Genomic DNA, 19,379 nt, shown 5'->3' with positions numbered 1-19,379 from the left:
GTAACTGCTGTCCAAGAGGTCTAGAGTCCAGAATGACTTCCCCAATGTTCCCCTCCATATATATGTAATGCAAAAGAATAATAGGAGGTTGGTTCCATTGATTGCAAACATAGCAAGTTTCTGAGCTCAACTGAGCTATCTGTGGGAGGAGCAGAGATGGTGGAGAAAAATCAGTGAGCATGTTAATTGAGATTACAGCCACATAACTCTTAGTTTAACTCCTGGAGTAGACACATAGGCCAGGATCTGTAGAGGTTGGTGAACAGGGGGCGGAGCCTGCTTGCCATTGCGTAAAATGACGTGGGATGAAGTTGGGCGGAACTCCCGGTGTCACCCTGCGTCATTTCAATTTTCAGGTTGGCGGAGGTGCAGCCAAATCAGCTGTGCGCCCGCCCTACCTATCAATGGCCAATTGAGACCATTTAAAAACTAATTGAAATAATTAATGGACCTGCCCGTCCAACCTCAAGGTCCTGGTGGGCTTCAGAAAAAGCATGAAACCTCATCCACGGGTGGGATGAGGTTATTTTAAAAATTTAATAAAGGTTTGATTAAGAGTAATGAACATGTCCCAACTCATGTCAGGGAAATTTTATTTTTGCCCCTTCACCATTTTTAAATTTGGCACCGATCTCCCTGAGGCAGCACTTAGCTTCAGGGAGATGAGTGTGCTCTTTTGCATGCATGCGTGAAGGAGCGCACTCTCAGCTGAGGGATTCCCTTCCCCGCCTGCACAGGGAGTGCGCAGTGCACAGATGGGGGTGAAATTCCTCCCATAGAGTCTGTGGTAGGGACGAAAGGGGATTAGAAATGGAGCAACATTGCTGAAAAACTGATTATTACGGGGATGTCTAAATTTCACACTCAGATTGATATTAGCACAAATACCTACTGAAGCATAGGAACTCTATAAATGTTAATTCTATATATATCATTACCACCAATCTTCAAAATGAAAATGCAATGTAATACTGATAATTTAAAGTTGGGCCTTTTGCATTAAAATATTTGAGTTGACCAATGATTGGAGTTAACTAATGGAAGTGAAACAGCTTTCAGTTTCCTTTATAAATTGTTAAATTAGTGCTAAATCTTCGAAAAGTCTAACAGCCTTAATGTTTTTTAAGTGCATTCTTCGTAAACTAAGCAAGAAAATTACAGTTCAACAGCTTCGTCTCAGATTGCAGTCCTAAAGTAGACTGTCAGATTTGACCTTCATGCCTTTCTTTCCCACAGGAAGCATTATCAGTAGTCAGTGAAGACCAGTCCTTATTTGAGTGTGCCTACGGAACACCACACCTAGCGAAAACAGAAATGACAGCTTCTTCGTCAAGTGACTATGGGCAGACCTCAAAGATTAGCCCACGTGTTCCTCAACAAGAGTGGTTGGCACAGCCTCCAACCAGAGTGGCCATCAAGATGGAATACAACCCTAGCCAGGTCAATGGATCAAGGTAATGATCTCATGCAGGCAGTTTGATTGAAACTGCAACTTTGACACCATGTACCAGATCAGCAGTTTCTAGTATTTCAGATATTATAGAATTAGACACATACCTTTCACTTCTGGGACTGTATTTGAATCCAACTATGACTTTTCTAACTGCTGCATATAAAGGCCCTACGAAAATGAGTTTGATCATCTCATCTTGCGAGCATGGTCTACAATACAAATTGCTTTTAACTTTGCATTAAATTGGCAGTCATACCTGGAGAGGCAAAAAGGAAGACTAGTGTGCAAAACTGAAAAAGGTCACATGGGAACTGAGATTGGGGGTTGGAGCACTCTGTTGGATTGAAAAGAAAATATTTTCAGAGCTGTGGTGAAAGTGAGTGTGAGAGTGAAACCCGTTGGATATCAAAGGCCGGATGGGTTGAATGGCTGTTGCTGTATAATTCTATGATAGTGCTAAGCACCTCCAACCAGTACTAACATTAGGTCTTGAAATGGAAACTATTCCATTCCTTATCACTAAAATTCCTCATCCAGACAAGCACCAAAAAGTAATAAGCATCTTAGTGATGTATGGAATTTTAGTGTGAAAATGTGCAAATATTGCTATAGGATAATTAAACCTTTCTTTTACGGGGCAGGCATTGAAACTAATAATGCAAACCTCCGGCTAACCCTTATTTCAACAACGGCAACCTCTTTTTTGAACAATTCCCAATTCTTTTCTGTATATTTTGTATCAAACAAAATAACTTAAGAATTTATGACCCCAAAGTCCACAGCTAATCTGTCTGCATCCTTTTTTTTATTTATTTGTTCATGGGATGTGGGCATTGCTGGCTAGGCCAGCATTTTTTGCCCATCTCTAATTGTCCTTGTTCAGGGGACATTTAAGAGTTAACCACATTGCTGTGGGACTGGAGTCACATGTAGGTCAGACCAGGTAAGGACAGCAGATTTCCTTCCCTAAAGGACATTAGTGAACCAAATGGGTTTTTATGACAATTGACAATGGTTTTATGGTCATCATTAGACTCTTAATTCCAGATTTTTTTTATTGGATTAAAATTTTGCTGTTTGCCTTGGTAGGATTCAAATCCAGGTCCACAGACCATTACCCTGGGTCGCTGGGATACTAACACAGTGACAATACCACTATGCCACTGCCTCTCAAACAAGACTTGGTTGAGTCCACTCCTCGAAAGCACTGTCCTCTGATTTGAATAATTTAAGGTTTTCAAGCATTACAGGGTAAAATCAGGCAACTTTTATGCCAGATCTTTTTTCCTTGCTGATTAGTGCATTCCTGACATTTGCCAACCTTTCAAATTAACATTGTCATCGAAGCACACACATTTCATTTAATGTTCCTGGGTTTTGGAGCTAACTGCACTCCAGTGCTTGTCAACTACTGTTCAATTGTTTTGAAACTGTGAAATACTCAATTCACAAAGAAATACTAACATATTTACACAGGTGCATAATTGTTCATTTTCAATGGAGCATTGCTGTAAGCTAGAGCACACTGGGCAAGCAGTTTGCAGTGGCCCAGAGGTCTTATTTATAATTATAAAACTTCTTCAAATACTACAATGGCCAGTGATAGTGAGTGGGTGTGAGCAGGAGGATGATGCAACACTAGTGAGAGGGTGCGAGGAGGACGATGATACAGTGATAGTGAGAGGGTGAGAGGATCATCAGGGGGAGATTGGTGTTCGTGAGAGGGTGTGAACTGGAGGAGGTTACAGAGATAAGGAGGAGAAAAGCAATGGAGGGAGATGTAGCTGAAAATGAAGATTTTGAAATCATCGTGCCAATGGTGCCAGTGAAGTGAGATAGTTTAAAAGGTCATTCTGTGACATAGGATACAGGCAGCAGAGTTTTGGATGTTGAAGTTGAGTCTGTTCTGTAATTCCCATCCGCTCAGTGACACTGACAGTTCCAGCAGCACAAAGCACAAACCCAGAACAGGGGAGCTCTCTTCCTCTGATGGCTCAGATAGTAATTACACTATCTTCTGCATAACCCCAGTCCTGTAGCTTAAGAAAGCCCCACATTCAATCACCAGTGTCACGTTTTCAGATCTCAGCATGGGTGGTGATAAGGACAGAATGGCTTTTGCATCTTTGTGCCAGTTGGGGGGTCAATGCCAGGTTGAATTCCAACTTCTGATTGTCATCCAATGGATCCCACAGGTAAGTGTAGTTATGTGAGTGCAGCAAAGGGACGGAGTAAGTGTTATCTCCTATGGTTGACTAGTTAACCACACTTGGTCCAGACTAATGCATGGGAGTGAGGTTTGGTAAAGAAAGCTAATTGGTGGCTATGGAACAGGTATCCAGCATAAATATCAACATCTTCAGAAAAGGAAGGGATAATTAATTTTTAAAAGTGATAAAAGATGTCTTGGAACAGGGTTGTCCAACATACAGCCCGCAGGCCAGAGTCCAGCCCACGGAAGGTTTTTATCCAGCTTGCGAACCAGTGTCAAAGTGACAGAATCTGTCAGGAATTGCTCCCCCAATCACATGCAGTTTCTCTTCCATATTTGCTGCTCCCACTAGTGAGCCTATCAGCAGCAAACACAGGAGAGAAACAGTTTGTGATTGGAAGAGCAGCGAGCAGTGGGAAGGTGAGTGACAGTGCTCAGCCCGAGACCTGAGCACCGCAATGGCAGCGGTGAGAGAGGCTGCAGGGCGGCAGAGGCTGCCAGAGAGTGGCTGTCTGCCGGGGAGGGTGGGAGGGGTGTGGTAGGGAGAGGCTGTAAGGGAGCAGCTGTCTGCCGGGTCAGAGGTGGGGAGATGTGCTGGGGGGATAGAGAGGCTGTAAGGGAGCAGGGAGCAGTTGTCTATCAGGAAGGGATGCGTAGTGGGGGAGAGGGTGTAAGGGAACAGCTGTGTGCTGGGAGGGGTGGGGGCGGGTGTTGGGGGGAGAGGCTATAAAGGAGCTGTCTGCACAGGGAATTGGGGGAAATGCCTCATCTTTCCCAAATTTGCCCATTGGCCCCATGAGTGAGAATTGAAATGTGGCTGCTCACGTGAAAATGTTGGACACCCTGCATATGAATGATTTCAAGGCAGAAACCAATATTTGAAGATCAGCTGGAGATTCATAGGTCAAGATTCTTTTGATTCTTTCATCAGATTACTCCCTTGTAATCATCATCAGAAAGTCAGAATTCTGCCTACACCATGTTTAGAAAACACAGGATAATAAAGGAACTTAAATATTATTGTGTATGGGAAAGCTAAAGAGAAAGGCTTGGCCATCATCCTGAGGATGGATCTGGCAAATCTTTTGCATATTTGAAGCTGGGGATGAGCCAGAAGAGTCATATCACTTCCAGTGCAATGATGTCACCTTTTAGCTGTCACAACAAATTGACTTTATGTAGGGCCCCATGAAGAAAAGGAATATGTCAGTGAGTTTACTCAGCAGAAAACCAGTGGACACTGAATAGAACAATGAGATTTAAGACCAACCAAAGACATGGAGAACGAGAAGGTTTTTAGTTGACTTTTGAAGAGATATTTGATGCATCATTGATCTGAATTTCATGATTTATATTTGAAATGATTAGCTATTGATTTTAGTTTGTACAAAGTGCCCATCTCATGTTTGCAGTGGTGCATTTCTTTTAAGGGGTCCCCATAGATGCTATGGTAGGTTTGGATTTTAACGACCACCGTTACTGTACACAAAATGGAACATACACTGAAGTAAAGGAACATCGAAAAATGTTCATACTTTTTCATTACAGCCAAGTGGCTCAGGGAGAGAACTCTGCAAAGTATGGGTTTGGTGATTGTATATTTGGGCTGCAATCACTGAATGAACAGGGAACAGAATAAACATTCATCTGGACATTAGTATGACATTTCTATCTCTTGCACCATTCCTCAATGGTACACTTGAACTTTACTTAATTCATCACACTGTGTTCCTGAGAAAAAAAATCTTGCGCAAATGCTTGCCTGAAAAGAATTGCTCTATAATATATTTTATATTATATTTTGTATTCACCTTTTAACAAAGAAAAGGGATACGTTTATATAACACCCTTCACATCCACAGGATGTCCCAAAATGCTTTACAGCCAAAAGCTTACTTTTGTAGAGCGGTTTCTGCTATTTTTGTAGGGAAATGTGGAAGCCAATGTGTGCATAGCAAGGTCCCAGAAACAGCAAAGAGATGAGTGGCCTGTTAATGTCCTTTGACTGACATTGGTTGAGGGCTAACTATTGACTAGAACACTGAGAGAACTCCATGTTCTTTGAATAAAGTGTCATGGGATCTGTTACGGACACCTGAACAGACAGACGGCCTTTTGGTTTAAGATAAAACAAAAGTAAAATACTGTGAATGCTGGAAATCTGAAATAAAAACAGAAAATGCTGGAAATACTCAGCAGTTCTGGCAGCATCTATAGAGAGAGAGAAATAAAGTTAATGTTTCGGGTTGATGACATTTTCTGAGAGTTGGCAGAAATTAGACGTAACAAGTTTAAAACAAGTTCAGAGGCAGGGAAAGCGGGGACAGGGAGGAAAGAACAAAAGGAAAGGTCTAGGACTAGGTGCAAGGCAGGAGAGATGAAATGATAAAAGAGATGATGATACAAGGCTACAAGGGGTGGCAATGCGACAAGTAAAGAAACAAAAGATGGGTCCAGCAGATCTGCAAGTGGCAACAATGGAACCATTACCAGCACCTACTGTCTGAAAAAAAATTAGAGCAGAGGTTATGACTCTTGGTGCAACATCCTTTCTGAATAATACAGGTTTAAACAATAGCTTTAAAAATAAATGGGCCTCATAGCATAAAGGGAGCTTAATTAATATGTGCATGTTCTCTCACACTGACTCCCAGAGTCACCTCCTCCTGCTGACCAGTTCTCCAATGATATTACTAACAATTTTTTTTTAAAGTTTAAAAAAAAGAGAAATGGAGAAAAATAAGTGATATTGCCTCTAATCAAATTCTTCGTAGTAGTTTAATTTTAACATTTTTAGTACCAGGGAATGGAAGAATGATGCGGTGTATATTTCCCTTTGCAATCTAGTTGAATTTAATCTAGACTGACTCAATGAAAGCCTTTTTTGTCAACTGTAAAGACCCACATGAAACAAGTTTGGCCCAGTCTCAGGTCAACTCCCAGTGTACCCACAACATTGAACTATCCACAAGTTGGCATAAAATTGGCACGTCAAAGATATGGGTAATAGGGGATCATTTTCACCTTCGGTGTTTGAGACTTAAATCGACAAAGCAGATGTGATATTTGTTATGGAATCCATCTACTGGGAATAAAACATCAGGCGGGCTTTATAATGGACAGATTTTTCCAATTTACCATCCAAGGTGAAAATAGCCTCCATGGAATATAGAGAGGTCCCAGTGCTGCAGAAAGGAGTTCTGTTCTGAGGTTGGTGCTCATGCTTGGAATAGAGTATTGCAACCTGCTGCAACACTTCTGAACTGGGGTACTTGATGCTGAGACACTGAACAAAGATCTTACATTCTTGAACACTGATACTACTGTGACCTTCAACATATGAAATGATTCCATAGGCTGGGTCATTTTTTTGGGTAAGGAGATTTTTTCCATTGTTTGCCTCATTCGTTAGGACATTGGATTTGTTGGATTAACCATGTTCCAGATGTTTATAAAAGAAAAATACTGTGGATGCTGGAAATCTGAAATAAAAACAAAAAATGCTTCAAATACTCAGCAGGTCAGGCAACATCTGTGGAGAGAGAAACAGAGTTAACGTTTCAGGTCAATGAGCCTTCAACAGAACTTTGGGAAGATAGAAATGTAATAGGTTTTTTGCAAATGAAAATGGCAGAGGGAGGGAAGAACTAAAGTGAATGTCTGTGATAGAATGGAGGGCAGGAGAGAATAAATGACAAAAGGTTTTCTGGTACAAAATCTAAAGGGAGTGGTAATGAGTAAAGAAACAAAAGATGTGTCCATTTTCTGTTTTTATCCAAACTGCTTATATTGTGGGCAGACCTCTGAGCTGACAGATAAGCAAAACATTGGCTATCACTTCCCCGACTGCTTCCCATCTCCTGTGGTCAATTGGCGCCCATGCTGCACTCAGTCTCTGCATTGATGAGGGTATTAGCTGCAGGTTAGCAAGGTCAGGTAGGGACATCTGTGGCTACTGTTTTCAGGCATCAAGTCTGTTGTCCATTCCTTGGCTTAGCAAATTGATGTGAGCCTGAGGTTTCAGCTCTGTGTACAACCTATCTAAACTTACCTATAACATACACTGAATGCCAAAAATCTCTTTTTCGCAGTGAAATTTTGCTTTTCTATTTCCATTAAGCTGCATTATTTTAAGGCATATTGTTTAAGCTTTTGCATGAAGGGAACATGGGTAATCAATAGGGCTGCAGCACTGATTCCCTGACAAATGCTTCATTTGAACGTAGCATCAGTGAATTTACCCTATAAAATGCACAGAGCTAAAAAAAACAACCAACTTTACAAAGGAACTGAATAGCTGATGTCCTAACCTATTACCCTTCTGCATAAAGCAGATGATGGCAAGCAAAAAAAAATTCCTCACAGCTGATCACCACTAATAATACAGAATGGTGTTTCACGGATTGCCTCTCTAAGTCTGGATGCATTGAGCTCTGCCAATTGACACCATAAGGCAAGCTTGTGTGCTCTACAGCTATCCCTTTCAAAAGTTGGCATCCTGCTGATCCGAATTGAATTCTTCCATTGTGCACTGCAGTGTGTTTTAATGTGTGGGTAGCCAGTTACAGCACAAAATGTCACCAGGACAATCAGGTTCCAAACCTGTCAACTCATTCAGTTACCATGTGGACTCATTCATTTTGGTTTAAAATAAAGTGATTTGGTGTGCTCTTAAAATAAACACAGCTCCATGTGTTCAAGCGGGTGTTGCGATCTGTCTTAGTCTGTTCGTAAATCACCCTCCCAACATTTCTCTGACATTGACAGCTGTGATTATGTGTGAAGAGGTCAATAGATGAATTGCTTTAATCAAATTCTGTGGACAAAAGAACAAATCAAAACTTAGATATATAGCATTTATTACAAAATTAGAGAACTGTAAATAGAACTTAATAATAAGTAGTTTTGATAGACGCCCCCACCAATTTCTTTCACTTGCAAAGCTCAAGTAATTGGCACAATGAGATCCTAATGTGAAAAGCAGACAACTGCAAGCTTGTGGAAATGTTTTACTTTTTCATAGAATGAGGTGCAAAAGTAAGATATCCGCAAAAAAGTACACTTTTTTTGAGAGATGAATCTTATTTTTCTGTTCAAAATGATGAGGGGATTGAATTGAGTAAATAGAGAGAAACTGGACAAAATTTTAACTCATTCAAAACCCACACACTTTCACAAATATATGATTGGGTCCACTGTTTCCAATGGCAGGGGAGTTAGTTACCAGAGGAGACAATTTAAGATAATTGGCAAAAGAGCCAAAAGTGAGATGAAGAAACTACTGTTTTTTAACATAGTGAGTTGTTGTAATCAAAAATGCACTGCCTGAAAGGGTGGTGGAAGCAGATTCAAGAATAACTTTCAAAAGGGAATTGGATAAACGCTTGAAAAGTAAAAATTTGCCAGATTATAGGAAAAGAGTGTGGGGAATGCGACTAATTGCATAGCTCTTTCAAAGAGCCAGCACAGGCATGAGGGGCTAAAATGTCTCCTTCTGTGCTGTATGATTTGATGATGCTATGATTATGCTAATCAAGGCGTGGTGTTGCCTCAGTTAGAGGCAATCAACTGGATGATCTTTGGTAGGTGACTGGCTCTGCCTCTTCCTTATTCAGGCAATGCTTGTTTTTCTGTGTTCTCTTTGCTATCTCTCTCCCTTGATTCTCAAACCCACTGAACTGTTCTTCTTTCTTCTCTCTCATTCCAATAGGAACCTGAAACTATTCCTTCTGTGAAACTTTCTCTTCTCTACCCTGCACCAACATGCCAGTCTGTCCTCCTTGCTTTTCTATCCATTTGGATATCCAGGTGATGATGAGCGAATGAGTGATGATGTCTGTCGAAAAATGGTAAAAATCTGTGTTTACCTATGAAACATCTCATTTTATTTTTTCAATCATGTGAGAAGATAAGGGACTAGAATGTGCTATGGCAGACATATATGTGTTTGTATGTGTGTGTTTTATATATATATATAGGAACATAGGACGTAGGGGCAGGAGTAGGCTATTCAACCCTCCAAGCCTGCTCCATTATAGATATAGATGGAAGCTAAATGGAGTAAGGATACAGAGTAGCCATGATTTCACTGAATAGCAGAACAGGATCAAGGGGCTGAATGGTCTACTTGTATCCCTGTGTATGTGTGTATGTATGCCCAACGTATAGAGATCCTTACCAGTGTGTCATACTGGGGTGGAAATTTGGCAGGCAACCCTTAGCCAGGAGTAAGGGTTTTGTTTCTCCAGTTCCCCTCCCTGTCCCAGACATGTATAGGCTATTTCATGATGACAGAAACACGTGGTGCTAGTAGGGTCATTCAGCCATCCTCTTGCTTCTGGAGTTTAGAAGAGTAAGAGGTGATTTGATTGAAACATATAAGATCCTGGGAGGACTTAACAGGATAGATGGGGAGAACCTAGAACCTAGAACTAAGAATCACTGTTTGAAAATAAGGGACCATCTATTTAAATGGAGATGAGGTGAAATTTTTTTCTCTCAGAGGGTCATGAGTCTTTGGAGCTCTATTCCTGAAAAGGTGGTGGAAGCAGAATCTTTGACTATTTTTAAGGCCGAGGTGGAAAGGTTCTTGGTAAGCAAGGGAGTGATAGGTTATCGGGGATAGGCTGGATGCAGATTTGAGGTTATTATCAGATCAGCAACAGGCTCGAGGGGCCGAATGGCCTACTCCTGCTCCTTGTTTGTATGTTTGTATGTTCAATGGTGCATGAGCTGGATGAGTTTTAAAAAAAAAGGAAAGGACGAATGTTTTTAAAATCTCAAATTAAATCAAAGAACTTGAGCTATGAAACAAATGAACAAGAGTTGCTTCGCCTGTCCTGAGTGTTTGTTTTTGTTTAATACTGCTAATTGTTAAATTTAAAGTGAATCTTGAGGTCCTTTGCATGATGGGGATCAGTGAAAGCTCCTTGGAATTGACTAAATATTGGTTTGTGCAAATTTGTGGATGATTCCATGTGAAATTATTAGGTTGATATCAGCAGCAAAAAAGAAATGAAGATTTGCATTTATACAACCTCAGGTGTTTTCATAGCCAATTACAATTATTACGTTAGTAATAACTGTTACAATGCAGGAAACATAGACACAGGTAATTGGTGTAAGTGCATTAATTATTAACGTGGGGTAAGTGTAGTTGGAAAATTAATCTGCCTAGTATCTTCTGTGGGATGAAAAGATAGTTTAACTGACTGAAATGGCATGTGTAGAATGCATGAATAGGAATAAAACATGGACAATTTCAGAATAATGAATCTCAAACATACCGATATTTACACTGATTCCCTAGTGATATCTTGTGAATAGTTTGAAAGTCTTTAATAAAGGTAATGTGTGAGTTGAGTTTGACAGAATCGTACTAACTATTCCAAGTGAAAATTCTCTGTGGAATATTATGGCTTCAGTCCTATTGGGATCATGGAAATGCCATGTGTGGAATGTAATGGAATTGAATAAAATATCTCAGCTTGTTGGATTGCTAAACTGCACTTTTTGCTCCATTCCTGCTTTACAACTGTAACTATACTTCAAAAGCACTTCACCAGTTGTAAATCGCTATGGGACATCCTGAGGTCATGGAAGGCGCCTGTAAGTCTTTCTCCTATTTTAAGAATGGTGAGGGAGAATTCTCAGACGTTTCAGCTGCAGTTTCCAACCTTTGTCAGAGTACTGAGACTGATAGGGCTGGAAGAGACTGATGTAGCCTATATATTCCCATGCTCTTGTGCCTTATTTCATCTTGGGGAAGTGGTCACTAACGTACTGAGTAGCATCTAAAATACTCTTGACAAAGTTATAAAAGGAAGGCAGAAGACAACACCTCTGACCGTGCAACACTCACTCAGCACTGCACCAGGGGCACATTATTTACTCGCTCTGGATTGAAGGAAGTGCTGACAATTTAGATACGTGCTCCATTCTGCACACAGTGACTCCAAGAAATCCTCCGTATTTCTGACTGAGCAGACCTGCCAGCGCCTTATTTAATTTGTGGCGTTGCTGGGAAAATTGCTAACATTTATTGCTCATCTTCTGGCTCTCCAGAATATGACAATTTTTGAATGACAGGTGGAGTGGCACTACTGCAGCCACAACAGGACTAACATGTTCAATGTAGTCAGGTGGAATACATTATGGATGTACATTCTGTCTCCTAATTACCATAAGCTGCCATTATGGCCATTCTTTCTGTGAGCTATAGATATTCAGATAGCAAAGTATCTTAGTCATACACCTTTATGTCTACAGAATATCCGTATCCAACCTCACAAATGGTCAATGCTGTAAGGCACAAGGCAACCCAAAAGCAGAAAAAATAAATTACGGATCAAAAAAAAATTGCATTGATATTAAAATTAAAGATTGTCTAATGATCTAAGTAGAGGCAAGGAAATTGGCCTTTGTGTTCTTGGGAAGAATCTATTCAGCCTTCCTACTTCTGATTGTTACCCAGAGAATTTCTATGAGAAAGCACATGGACATCAGTTGAGGGCAGAATTGGACTCTGCTTCGCCACGTCCGCAATGTCTGTTCATAGTCAGCACCAAGGCCTCCACAGAAGAAAGGCCAGATGGGTGAGGCACTGAAGGAGATCTGGGGCTATCAAACCAAATTCTGGCAAGTGTTAGCACCTTCAGGTGAGCTGGAGAGAAAATTGCAGTGAGGGAAAATTAACGCTTGCTGAGTTTGTGGGGAGCTGGGACTAAAATGTGTAGGCTGTGGTGAGAGGCAAATACTTCAGCTAATGATTCCCTCATGTATTATGACATCAGCAGAAGGCAGACAGAGTGTACGGGGGAGAATAGATATTACATATAGAATAAGCACTAGAGATGGGCTAGAACAACAAAGTTTTCAGGAAGCACCTATTTAGAGGTGAGTGTTCAACTGAATGTTTAATCATCAGAGCAAGACTTTTAAATTGTTAGACAAGAACAACCATTTTGATTTTCATGATGGACATTCGGTAATCTTTTTTATCTGAAAAATTTCAAAAAGATTTATAGAAATAATGATGAATTAATTCACTGGATTAAAAGCCAATTTGGCAATAGAATGCTGAAGAGATTGATAAATGGATAAGAAGCAGTCTGAAAGGAGTAACTCCGTGGAGTTTTGTAGGAATCTTTTCTGGGTTTTTGGCTGGCTAGTATTGATAAACCATATGGAGGAGGTACTTCCAGCAATGCAACATCTCTTCGTGACATCAGGCTTTGCTGCCAGGTGCATTGTGTACAGGAGGCTGACAGAATTGAAAGTGATCCCTAAATGGATTACTGAGCTGCAAAGAATTAAAGGTGTTATTTAACGTGGATAAATAGAAATATATTTTGGCACTGGAAACAATGAGCCTTGATGGCTGAGTGTAGCAGAAAAGGAATAGGATTTGAATACAGTTGGCTTAGTCATTCATGATATTGATTAACTTTTTTTCAAAAGCTGTAGTAAATATATATATATACATTAAAGAAAGTGCTGTTTTGTTTATGGGAAGCTGTGAGAAATAATCAGTTAGGACGAAGCATGGATTGTAATATTGGATCATTCCCTTAGCTCCAAGAGGCTGGCCTCCTCTCACCCAAATTCCTGACAATCAGCCTCCACACCCTTCACGCCAGCTTTGAGCAGGCTTCCCATTTATATGAAACCTGGGAGTTAAAAAAATAGCTGGGGCCTCAAGCCGGAGGTGGTGGAGGTGGGGGTGGGAATGGTGGGGTGCAAATGGATTATTGTTTGCAATTAGGACCTTGCTCACCACATACCCAACCCCTGAGTTAGAATCCTAACTTTTCTGTTTTTTAGAACCTTAAATTATTAGACCGAAAATTACCGGGGAGAATAATAATTGTGATATTTTTAGTCTGCTATTTAAAGGTGTCATTGCCTCCACCACCACCACCCCACCATTAGACAGAGAAGAGCTGTATAAAGGGTAGGATTTGCCATTTTGGGTTGGAATCAAATGTGAACAGCAGGTTCTGCCCTTGATCTGACCTCCAGGAGAATGGCTCGGATATGGGATAATGCCAGCAAACTGGCATGCCAGCCAGCGACGCAAAATTACGGGCGGAATCATCCAGTCCCATTGGCATTGGGTGTCATGGTGGGTGCAGGGAGTGGGGGGGAGGGTGCACAACATCATGAGAAGGCCAAAAATTTGCGATTGTCTGATCCACCCCGTCAAAGGTGGGCCAAGTGTGCCACCGCCTCTCGCCGGGAACCTAATTTCAATACTCTAGCACCTAGTTATAAGCCTCGCTTGCCAGAATCCATCCCATCGCATCGAATTTACCGCCCACGTCGGCATGGTTTCAGAACGGCGTGATTCACGACTGCCTTTGAAAGGTGTGCACCTGGTGAGCTGAACTTTGAGGGGAACTGAGAGGTGGGTGCACACACCCTACGGGCATGCTCGCGAAGTTATCAAGGAATAGGGCCCACACATTCGCGGGGGACACAGGCAAGTTGCTTTTCCCTGGCTGGCTTTCCGTGCAAACAACAAACCATGATGGATGAGTACAGCGGAAAAGGAATAGGATTTGAATAGAGTTGGCTTAGCCATTCATGATATTTATTAACTTTTCCAAAAGCTGCTGTATATATTAAAGAAAGTGCTGTTTTGTTTGTGGGAAGCTGTGAGAAATAATCAGTTAGGGCTAAGCATGGATTGTAATATTGGATCATTCCCTTAGCTCCAAGAGGCTGGCCTCCTCTCACCCAAATTCCTGACAATCAGCCTCCACACCCTTCACGCCAGCTTTGAGCAGGCTTCCCATTTATATGAAACCTGGGAGTTAAAAAATAGCTGGGGCCTCAAGCCGGAGGTGGTGGAGGCGGGGGTGGGAATGGTGGGGTGCAAATGGATTGCAAGGCTTGTTGGTGGGGGGTGGGGGGGTGGGGGCGGCAAAGCAGTATAGACTGAAGGAAATACTCAAATAGAAGGCCAGGGTGGGGGGGAGGAGGAGGTGGGTGGGTGAGGGAAACAGCCATGCCCTTGGAAAAGCTTGTCAAAAGTGAGCATTCTTCCACAGCTGAGACCATTCAGCAACAGCTCCATCGACATGCTTGGAGTCGGGCCACTGAAGCTTTACTGTCCACTCAAGCAAAGCAAAAGTAAGAATGTGCCACCAAATGCTCCAGAATCTTTCATCCCTCATGTGCAAACTGCAAATGAATGTACCTGATGGATGTTGCACTGTTGGATCCTCACTTGGCTAAGCACTGCCAACCTTGCTGTCCAGATCCAGATGGTCCAGATCATTGCCAGCCAGCTGGACGACAGTATTTTCAAAATCTGTGAGGACCTTGATGTCAGAGATTCCTCCACCAGTCTGCACACCTTCCCTTTCACTGTGCGTCAGCTTGTCTTGCATGAAGACAGATGGAGAGAGGATAAGCAGTTGCCTACCAGGGCAGATGAGAAGGACGCCTGGCATTTGTGGGTGGTGAGCGGTGCCATGGACAGGATGAGGATATGAGCCGCAGGGCAGGTGAAAGTGTGTAAGAGAGAGTGAATGGTGATGTCCATTGAACTGGCAGTGAGTGAGATCTCTGTGGATGTGTGATGGGTTTGTGAGTGTGTGAGTTGAGAGTGATGAGAAGAGTGACTCACCCTCACAGAATGGAGGGGATCATTCATCCTCTCTCTGCACTGGGTGGCTGTCCTCTTTTGCAGGGCTTTGGTGCTGACCACCGCTGCCGCTGCCTCCCATGCTGGATTAGTGACCTTGCCTGCTGGTCTTCGCCCAGAGCAGGGGTAGAGGACTTTATGACGGGCCTCCACTGCATCTAGTAGGCCCCCAAGGGAGGTGTCGCTATGTTTTGGGGCAGCACACTTCCTCCCTTTGACAGCCCTGACTTTCCAGCAGCTTTTGATTCCTTAGAGAGTTCTGTGCAGGGGTACCCTTTAAATATGGCACCCGGATTATTGAAGGCCTGAGGTGACGGTGGGGGGCGAGTGAATCAGAGGCCAGCGATCCAGAGTGTTTCCCACGAATGAGTAATGAGGCGCTGGGAATGGGACATTACAGAGGGGAAACCTATCATTGCAGCTGACCTTTTTCACACCGACTACTGCACTTGGTGCAAACCTGGGACGATTCTGTCCTATGTGTCCAGATCCCTCAATCTCCATCCCCATATGAGTGCCAAACTCCTTTCTAAAGTATTTGTCCAGCAGCAATGGCAAAATTATTTTCTAGCCTACATAGTTCTCTGATTCTGTTAAAAGTGTTCCCTTATTGTACTGGAAATAACATTACCTACACAATCCAAGTGTAATTAAATTGCATAAATCTGGCACAGGCTGAATTTTTTGCTTCGAGATGGACTTGACTGTCCAACTGGAGATTTTTAAAAAATTCTTTCACGGGAATGTGGGCATGTCTGGCTAGGCCAGCATTTGTTATCCAAATTGCCCTTGAGAAGTTGGGGGTGAGCTGACTTCTTGAACTTCTGCAGTCCATGTGGTGTAGGAACACCCACAGTGCGGTTAGGGAGGGAGTTCCGGAATTTTGATTCAGCGACAGTGGAGGAACGGTGAAATATTTCCAAGTTAGGATGGAATGTGACTTGGAGGGGAACTTGCAGGTGGCGGCGTTCCCATGGATCTGTTGCCCTTTTCCTTCTAGGTGGTGGAGGTTGTGGGTTTGGAAGAAGAAATGAACAGCTATAGTCTTATTGTTTTCTTAAAATATTCATTCAAAGGATGTGGGCAGCACTGACCAGGAAAAAATTTAGTGTCCATCTTTAACTGAACTTGAGAAAGTGGTGAACCACCTTCTGAATGCAACTGATTGGTTTGCTAGGCCATTTCAGAGGGCAGTTAAGAGTCAATCACCTTGCCATGGGTCCAGAGTCATAAATGGGCCAAAGTGGGTAAGGACAGCAGACTTCCATTCCCTGGAGGACATTGGTGAACCATATCATTTTTTTTACAAACATGAGGTTTAATTAATTGAATTTAAATTCCCCATCTGTTATGGAGGATTAGAACTCCTGACTCTCCTGGCTTATCCATTTATCCAGGCTTTTGGATTGCTAGTCAAGTAGCAAACCACTTAGCTACCATATTGATGGTACCTTCCACATTTCCTTTTGATGTTGACTATTCTGCGTTGGATTGTATGGGCTCTCTCCAATTCCTATCTTCTTCTAAGGGACCTCCACCAAGATTCTGTCTAACTCTAATTCTAATGATTTCAAAGAAGCAGAACATGATGTTACAACTCACCCACAACCAGATCAATCATACACCGTTGTGGTACACTGTAGTAAAATTTTAATGTCAATTTTGGAGCAATTATTTAAAATGAAATAGGTTTTGTTTATACTTCAGCCCCACTTCCTGTTTGGTTTCCAAAGTTTGAACATTTCACAAGTGCAATAACAAAAATGCTCAGTGAGGTAATACATTCACGATGAAGGACACATTCCCTATTTCAAAAGGTCAACTACGATGATTTTTTAAAAAAATTCTTCATAGGATGTGGGCATTGCTGGCTAGTCCAGCATTTATTGCCCAGCTCTGTGGGCATTTAAAAGTCAACCATATGACTGTGAGCCTGGAGTTGCATGTAGGCCAGACCCATGTGAGGGCAGCAGATCTCATTCCCTATAGGGCATTAGTGAACCAGATGGGTTTTTACAACAATCAGCAATGGTTTCATGGTCTTCATCAGACTTTTAATTCCAGACTTTTATTGAATTGAAATTTCACCATCTGCTGTGGTGGGATTCAAACCCAGGTCCCCAAGAGATTACCCTGGGTCTTCTGGAATACTAGTTCAGGGACAATACCACTATGCCACACCTCTCCTATATTTTTGTGATCCAGTTGCACAACCTGTCTTAAGACAACTTTGTGAGTTGAGAATGCCCAGCAAATCTCCTTGAGGAGAATAAAAAGTATTTCAAATCTTTATTTTGGTGATTTACTTGCTGCACATAATTTCCCTGCCAACAAAGCTAAGGGGGTGAATTTCCTTGTCTCTTCTGCTTCACCACTATAAAATTGGTGCAAGTTTGGCCATAAACAGGGCTTCTGCTGAACTTTGACCGAGTTACGGTAGCAGAATGCAAGAAGCCCCAATCAAATTCACCCCCAAAGTAAACACACCCACAAACTACAACTCTATAAAACCATCAGCTCATCTTAAAATGTTTCTGCCAAGGGAGACACAACCACTGTACCCAACATTTAGCTGATCTGATTGGTCCTGACAGATTCCAGTCCTACCCTTAAACTAATCTGATTAGTTCTCACAACCTTCAATCCCACTCTTCAGGTGATATGATTGGTTTTGACAGCCCAAGTCATCTCGCTGATTGATATTGACAAACTTTAGGCTTATAAAGTAAAGCTAATTTTTTCTCCTTGTGAAAAGCTGACACATGGTTAGAATACTGACAGTTGATATGTATGGTTCACTGCTTTTTGGCTTCAGGCTTTTTCAGTTGTGGACATGTGAGGCTTTGACAGTGCCAGACGAGACTGCGTACATTTCAATTTGATGATTTCATTTAAATCTTATACTGTAGGACCAGATACTGGGTCTGCTTTGGCCTAATTGGGCAGATACTTAATAGCCATGCATAAGAAACAAGATTTTATTCAGAATTGTGCTGAGGTTTAAGAAGGAATGAATGACGGAGGCTAAGAAAAGAATCAGATGAGGAAGTCCAATAGGCCTTGTCCTGCAAGTAATGCTGCCAGTTTGACGTATTTACCTACTCGATGTGCAGGAGTCAACAATGCTTCCTGTCGCAAACCTTATGGAGGGTCTTACTTTTTGGAAACAAGAGTGTTTCCTCCGATTAAACAAAGCTGCAAACGCTCACACTTTTGGTGTAGGTAAAATTGAGTTGTAATGAAGGGCTTGTCTTGAGATTCTGTTCTCTAGGGATGGGGTAGGGGGTGAGGTAGTGTAATGCTTAAATAACTGTTTTTTGTTAAATTGAATTCAGCAGTGTGTAAGTCGCACCTTGCAGCTTACAAGCTTTAAAAAGCTTGTACAATTCTGCAAAGTTTCATTGTTATACATAGTTTGGTGGAGCTGGAGTCATGAGAGAAAGGTCAAAAGTCTCACTTGGCACCGAGTATGAGGAGGTTTGAGTAACGTGGGGCTGAATTTTCCCGTTGGCGTGTGGGGGTGGGCCCCCCACACATTCGTGTGTAAAATGATGCTCGGTGAGGTCGGGCGAGCGTCCTGACATCACCGCGCGCCATCGCAATATTTTGCGAGGCGGGCACATGATGATGTCTGCACACACTCACCATTAATTAACGGGCCAGTTAAGGCCCTTGAGGCACCAATCGACGCTGATTTTTCGGTGCCCGTGCAATGTTCGGGTCAGCGCACAGGCACAACGGGCAGGTGGGTAGGGCACATTTGTATAAACCTCATCCATGGGCGGGATAAGAGGGCTCAGTGGGCTTGCGAGCGTGCACAGTCAAGTATTTATTTATGAAAGTTTTTGAAACTTGCCTGCGTGATCTGCAGTACTTCAAAACACATTCCAGCTGCTTTTTCTGGGCTCTTAACCCTCAGGTCAGCACTCTGCAGTGAGGAATCTTTTCTGGGCCTGCAGGTTTCATGAAGCCTTCCCTTTGCCTGTGAATGGGATTTGAACTGTCCACTGGAGGCACCTTCTCTGAGGAGGAAGTGAGGGCTAGAAGAGGGAGGAGGCCAGGAG

The 19,379-nt window shown here is 42.3% G+C and overlaps 1 protein-coding gene across 6 annotated transcripts in view; it reads left to right on the top strand.

Annotated features, from left to right (window-relative positions):
• Window positions 1-19,379, top strand: part of erg (ETS transcription factor ERG) — a 272,948-nt gene that overhangs the window by 169,883 nt on the left and 83,686 nt on the right. For all 6 annotated transcript variants that reach the window (XM_041211606.1, XM_041211609.1, XM_041211605.1 and 3 more), the window contains one exon: window positions 1,237-1,454. In XM_041211606.1, the coding sequence (XP_041067540.1) occupies window positions 1,237-1,454 (218 nt within the window). The remainder of the gene's footprint in view (window positions 1-1,236; window positions 1,455-19,379) is intronic.

This window comes from Carcharodon carcharias, chromosome 18, assembly GCF_017639515.1.
Source record: "Carcharodon carcharias isolate sCarCar2 chromosome 18, sCarCar2.pri, whole genome shotgun sequence".
Lineage (NCBI taxonomy): Eukaryota > Metazoa > Chordata > Chondrichthyes > Lamniformes > Lamnidae > Carcharodon > Carcharodon carcharias.
This window is presented reverse-complemented; position numbering and strand designations above follow the sequence as displayed.